The 6130-nt window shown below is 62.9% G+C and overlaps 1 protein-coding gene across 15 annotated transcripts in view; it reads right to left on the reverse strand.

Moving 5' to 3' along the window:
• Positions 1-3597, reverse strand: part of CACNA1G (calcium voltage-gated channel subunit alpha1 G) — a 67013-nt gene extending 63416 nt beyond the window's left edge. For all 15 annotated transcript variants that reach the window (XM_045376042.3, XM_005583711.5, XM_005583702.5 and 12 more), the window contains exon 1: positions 2611-3597. In XM_045376042.3, the coding sequence (XP_045231977.2) occupies positions 2611-2852 (242 nt within the window). In that variant the 5' untranslated portion in view covers positions 2853-3597. The remainder of the gene's footprint in view (positions 1-2610) is intronic.
• Between the last annotated feature and the right edge of the window lie 2533 nt (positions 3598-6130).

Consider the following 6130-nt stretch of genomic DNA (forward strand, 5'->3'; position numbering starts at 1 on the left):
GCATGCTCCCCTCCGATCTGAGGCAGGGGTGACTGTCTGCCAGTACCCCTGCTCTCCACACCAAAGCTTGCACTTCTGTACCTTTTGCTGTTCTCCCTTCCCAACACACACACACACACAGACACACACACACGCGCGCGCGCGCGCACACACACACACACACACACACTTCCTACCTGGGTCTAGATCTCCTCTCTAGGAAACCTGGTCTCTTAAAAAGGCGAGGCCAAGAAGTAGAATGTGCCAAGAAAAGCCTAACTAGCTTCAGTTAGTTGGGGGGCGGAGGGGAGTGTCCTTATGTCTTTCAGGCTCAGAGGTGTAGATGAACCCTCCTGAAGCCTGGGGGGAGTCACAGATACCACAAAGAGAAAGAGGGAGGCCCAGGAGGCAGTTCAAAGCCCCTCTGGCAGCAAAAATACAGGTGTCTCCTGGTACTTGGGTAGGATGGCAGTGGTGAGGGGCAAAGCTTAGGCAGTCCCCTGCCAAAAAATTGTTTTCAACCCATCCTCAGCCAATCCAGGCTTCTCCAGACCTAGTAACGCTGATGTCCCACACCCCAGACTATCACTCCCCTGGGGGAAGCTGCTCCCCAACTCCCAAGGTGAGTGCTGTCCTCCCACCTCTCTTCTCCCATGCCAGGCCTCAACACTTGCCCCCGTCCAGACCCCTCAGTGAAGGAGTCTGCCTCCAGACCCTCCACTAGCACCTGGAGATAGGGCAGGCGAGAAGAGATGCTAGCCTAGAGGTCTGTTTTCAGGGAGAGGGGAGAGAAGAGCTCTCTCTACCTCCCCTGGGACCCTTGAGAAGGAGGACATAGAGGTTGATGCTTTTTGCCATTCGTGGAAGGGGTAAATGGTTAGGGGCAGAGAGGAGAGTTGCTCAGAACCCATCCTTTCCAGCCATATCAGTTCTCCATCTCCATCCCTGCCTTGGAGAAAGGGGCCTGGGGGTGGGGGCTGAAACCTCAAGATTGTGCCTATTCAGCAGGAACACAGACCTCTGAGGCCTGCACCTCTCTTTCTGCAGCTCAGAGAGAAAGGAAGAAGGGGCAGGGGATGAGGAGAGGGTGTGATGAGGGGAGCTTCCCAAAGACCCACAAGGTGTAGAGGATGGGGGTGGGGGGGCCATAAGCTCATCCCTGCTTTGCGCACTAGAGGCAGCAGAGCTGCAGAGAGTGAGGGCGGCACCAACCTTCCCACTCCCCCCTCTTCCTCAAAGCAGAGTCCCGGCTAGGCTCACAGGGGCTACAAGGGAGACCTGGGGTCTCCCACCCTGGGTCTATAAGAACCTCTGAGCTGGAAGGAAGGAGCCCAGAGAAGCTGTCCAGACCTGGGACTGCAGCAACACCTCCCCTCCACCTTTCCTTCCCCCGGTGGCAGGACACACCGGGGAGGCTGGGGCCAGGCGTCTATCAAGTGGTGCTTTGTGCTAGGGGCTGACCAGGCTGGGGTCTCCCCTACCACTCCAGCCTGGGCAGACAGGGGGCAGTGCTAAATCCATCTCCCTGGAATGTGGGGCTTGCATTCCCCAAATCTATCTGCGGAGTCTACACTGGGGTGGTAGACCCGAGTCCTCCTTAGTGAACACACTCACAGTATTACGGTCCCCCCAATACTTTCGCAGGCCTGCAGTCCCCCATACCTGGTCTGCAGGAGCACTCTTTATTTGTGAAAGGAGAGGAGTAACCTGGACCAGCTTAATCCCATCCCCCACTTGCTAAAAAAGCTCTTGCCACCGTCTTTCCCTCCACAAGAAAAATCCAGCACAAAACTCCCCAACCCAACCTTAAGCATCCTGCATCGAATGGAGATCGGGTAGAAGGAGGCACTCGCGGCACTGGGCTCTAGCGGAAAGGGGTTCCACTCCCAGCTCTGGGGGCAGACAGCTCCCCTCCACCACATCTTGTTCTCATTCTGCGCCCCTGACATCAGCCGCCGCCGGAATCTCCTTGTTGTGCCTCCAACCCGCGAGGTGGGGGGTGAGGTGGGCCAGGACCTGGTCCCCGCCCCCCCCAACATCTCCCTCTGTGTCAGTAAAAACCTCAGCCTCAAGGACTAGGTTGGGGGATCAGACCCTAGAATCCGCCGCAAACTTTGGGGCGGGGGAAGGAGGGAAACCCAGGAGATTGCGGTCCCCCCTCCTCCGTCCCCGCAGCTTCCTCCCCACCGCCTCTCCCCCTCCACACCAAACTCGGAAACCAAACCCAAACCCAGCTCGCTAACCGGCGCGGGCAGAGTACAGCTCCCAGGCTCCCGAAGCTTCCCACATCTGGAGGATGACGACCCTCCCCTGCCCACATCTGGAGGGCATCCAGCTGCGAGCCAGCGGGGCACAGCTCTCTTTTCCTGGCCTGGATTCCACCCCCCACCCAGGAGGACTGAGATGTGTGTAAGGAGGTGGGGTAAGCCCGGGTTACCGACGAGACCTGCTCGCGTCTCCGCTCCCACTCTGGTGCCCCCTCCCCTCCCTGGCAGTCCCCCTCTCATCCGCCCACCCTCCGGGCTCACTTCTCCGACTCACCTGGCGGTGGATCCTCTTACCCCCGACCCCCAGTGGTGCGGCCCGTCCCCCTTCCGACCCCGCGCCTGGCCGTCGTGCCCCGAAGGATATGGGTTACAGACCGTGCGGAGACACCAGCTCCGCGGGCGGCTGTCCTGGCTCAAGTAGAAGAAAACCACCGGGGCCAGCGCCGGGTACGGCAGTCCCTCCGCCTCGGAGTCCGCGCTGCCCGGGTCCTTTTCTGCTGACCCCGGCCCCCGCCGGCCCCCGGCCCCCGACAGGTCGTTGAGCCGCATGAAGCTCCGGGGCTGTCCCGACTCCTCTGCGCCCGCTCCATCCTCCTCCTCGTCCATCCTCTGGCCAGCCGGGGCCCCGGGCGGTCCGGAGAGGGGCAAGCGGCGCCCCTCCGAGGAGATGTCCTCACGCAACCCGGGAGCCCCGGCGGGGGCACATCTGGGGGGCTCTAGGGCGCAAGCTGAGCCCCCGGGAGGGCCAGTTCAGTCCAGCTCCCCCTGCCCGCAGGGGCATGCTGCCCGCGGGGCGCCGGGGCGCAGGGAAACCCCGCCCGGCGCAAGTCCCGCTTCCCCTGCGCCCCTGGGGCTCCCCGGGCCAGCCGGCCGGCTCCCCCTCACTTTGTTCCGGCTTCTTCGCTTCGCGCCCAGGCTCCGGTTGCCGGATTCGGCGCTACCTTCGGCGAAGCGGCCCCGAGAGGGCGAGCGAAAAGGGGGGCAGCGGCGAAGGGCGGGGGTCCGGGGAGGGGCGCCCCCTCTTCCCGCGGCGCAGCTGGAGCCGGATCTAAGGGGTCAGCATCGTCCCGGCTCCGCGCCAGGCGGCGGGGGAGGGGAGGAGGGATCTCTTTAGGGGTGGGCTTGGAGGGGGTGGGGGCGGCTCCTTCCCCCGCCCCGCGGCGGGCTCACGGTCCGGGAGGGGCGGGGAGACGGTGGGGGGCAGTCCCGGGCGGGAGTGGAGGCGGAGATGCCGCCGCCGCAGCCGCCGCGGTGGCTGCCGCTGCCGTAGCTGTCGCCGGCGCCACTGCCTCCTCCTCCGGCCGAGACGCGGAGCGAGCGAGCGAAAGCGGCGGCGAGGAGCCCGGCGCACACCACAGCTGGATCCCTCACTCCAACTTCAAGCCTCGGCCCCGCCCCCAGACAGCCCCGCAGCCAATCGCCGGACGCCGCCGGCCCCGAACCGCGCGTCCATTGGCGGTCCGCCGTGGCAGTGCGGGCGGGAGCGCCGGGAGAGAACCACAGCTGGAATCCGATTCCCACCCCAAAATCCAGGACCGCCCCTCTCTCCTCCCCTTGCCCCTGGGTCCGCTCCCGAAGGCTGGAGCCAATCAGACTGCTGCCCAGACCGAACCCACTTTCCTATTGGCCATTGGGGTCTTTGGGACTCCCTTGGAGGGAGCCCGAAGAATCAGAGTATTCGGCGCGGGGTCCTGGCGTAGCGCCGCAGGCCCCACGCATCCTTTGTCCACGACCCCTGATTTGTGCCGCAGCCGGAGGGCGGAGCTCAGCTCTGGGCCGGCCTGGGGAAGAAAAGAGACAGGCGGCACGGGGGTGAGGGTTGTGACCGGGGGTCCCAGGGCGAAATCCCAGGTCTCCACCTGGTTAATCTCCCACCGTGGAATTGAGCTTGGCTGCCGTACTGGGGAAGGGAAGGAGCGGAGCTGGATGTCCCGGGGGTGGGGCTTCAGGCTGCAGGGGGCCGGTCTTGGAGAAACGGGCGGAGCTCGAGAAAGGCTGGGACAGGCATGGTCTGGGCGTGGCCTCCACAAATCTCTTGGGCTTATTGGTCATGCTCCCGAGTCCAATTCTGAGACTTTGACCCTGACCTCGTAGCCCTAACCCGCTGGACCTGACCTCACGTTGAAGCTTCTGGCTTCATCCCCTTACCCCTAGGGACCTTTTGAAGGGCGTGGACTCCACGCAGGGGTTTCGTGAACACGTGGCCCCAGGCAGGTCGCGCTGGACCGCAGAGCCCGGATCCCCTGGAGCGACTGCGGAGCAGAGCAAGGACCCCTAAGAAGGAACCCGTGGGGGTCTCGAGTGTGTGGGAAGGGGCGGAAGCACAGAGCTGGGCTTTATCGACTCGACCTTCAAAGTCCCCACCACCGCCACTCCCCAACTTCGTGCCTCAGTTTCTCTTAAGTCCCTATGTGGCTTAGGGAAAGAGTGTCCGCGGAACTGGAACTTCGCGGGTCTGCCGCCTTCACTCACCTCCACTCCACCGGCAGCGGGCCCTCGTGGGTTTGTGCTTTCCACGCGCGCACACGCACGCGCAGACCCCGGCCCTTGCCCCGCCTACCTCCCCGAGTTCTGGGGCTCAGTCGACTCTAGCTCTCTTCTGCCGCCGGCGCCACTCCAGAAAGCTGTGGGTAACCGGGAGCGGAGCGCCGCAGGTGTGCTGGGCGCCGGTGGAGGGGGAAACATCGAGGATTAGACGCCGGGAAGCACTTCCCCAACATCTGCGAGAGGTAGACACGGCGGAACCTAGTGGGTCAGTCAGTTCCCTCTCCGGAGATTTTGGGGCGCTTACGCCACTGCGGAGAGGGGGAGGGATGGGCGGGATGACCTCCATCAACACCCCTCACGTTGTTGAGGCCATCACCCCTGGGCGTTGTTCACTCTCCTAAGGCTGCACCACCCACGCAGCCCCCGCGCATCTCCCGCTACCGCAGAGAGTTGGGGTCGTCTCAGTTCTCACCCCGGCCGATGGGCGGAGGGGATGGGGGAAGTGGCAGAGTAGCTGCTGCGCCGTCGTCTCCCTGGTTGCCCTTTCGCCGAATCCATGCACCGAGTTGTGCAAATGAGGCCGAGCGGGCTCATTTGCATTTCATGCTAATGAGCAGATCCCCTAAGTGCCTTTTTTTCCTGGCGGGAGTCTCTGCTCTCATTCTGAGTATGCGGCGCTGGAGTCTTGAACTCCATGCCGTCTTCTGGGAGAGGGGGGCTATTTATGGTTGCTCCGCGCGTCTGACACCTTCTTCCCTCCCGCGAGTCCGCAGTCTGCCGGGTCGGCCTGCCCTTCCCGCCAGGATAGAGGCCCTGGGGCTGGCGCGAGAAGTAGGGACACTCATCACCTCTTCTTTGCAGAGGGGAAAATGAGGGCAGAGAGGCTGGCCCAGCCCAATGATCAGGTCCCCTGGTGGTCAGCAGGCCTCACACCCTCATCCATCATCCTGGCCACCCCTGGACTCTGGGCTGAACTCTGTTCTAGAACATGCCCGAAAGGAGGGCAGGCACAAACGCACCATCTGGATAAACTGAGATCCACATGCACTTCCCTAGGTTCAGGACCTAGGGAAGACCGGCCAGGCAAGACAGGATCTGATCCCTGTACTCAGTATGTTGGGGCTGATGGCCAGTCGGAGATGCTTACCCTTATCCTGAGTGCCAGAGAGGAGGCAGAGGCAGGACCCACAGGCAAGGCAAAGAAGACCTGAAACCATCTTTATTTCACTCCAGCCCTCCAAGCCTCAGCTCTGACATCACCTCCTCAGAGTGGCCTTCTTTCCCGCAAGTATTTCAATGCCTCTTAAGTGCCAGGGTGCTTAGGATACAGCACCGAGCCAGACACAAGTCTGGAACTTCACAGCACCTAGCGCAGGCTGGGATTATATGTTTGTGTT

Source organism: Macaca fascicularis, chromosome 16 (assembly GCF_037993035.2).
Source record: "Macaca fascicularis isolate 582-1 chromosome 16, T2T-MFA8v1.1".
Lineage (NCBI taxonomy): Eukaryota > Metazoa > Chordata > Mammalia > Primates > Cercopithecidae > Macaca > Macaca fascicularis.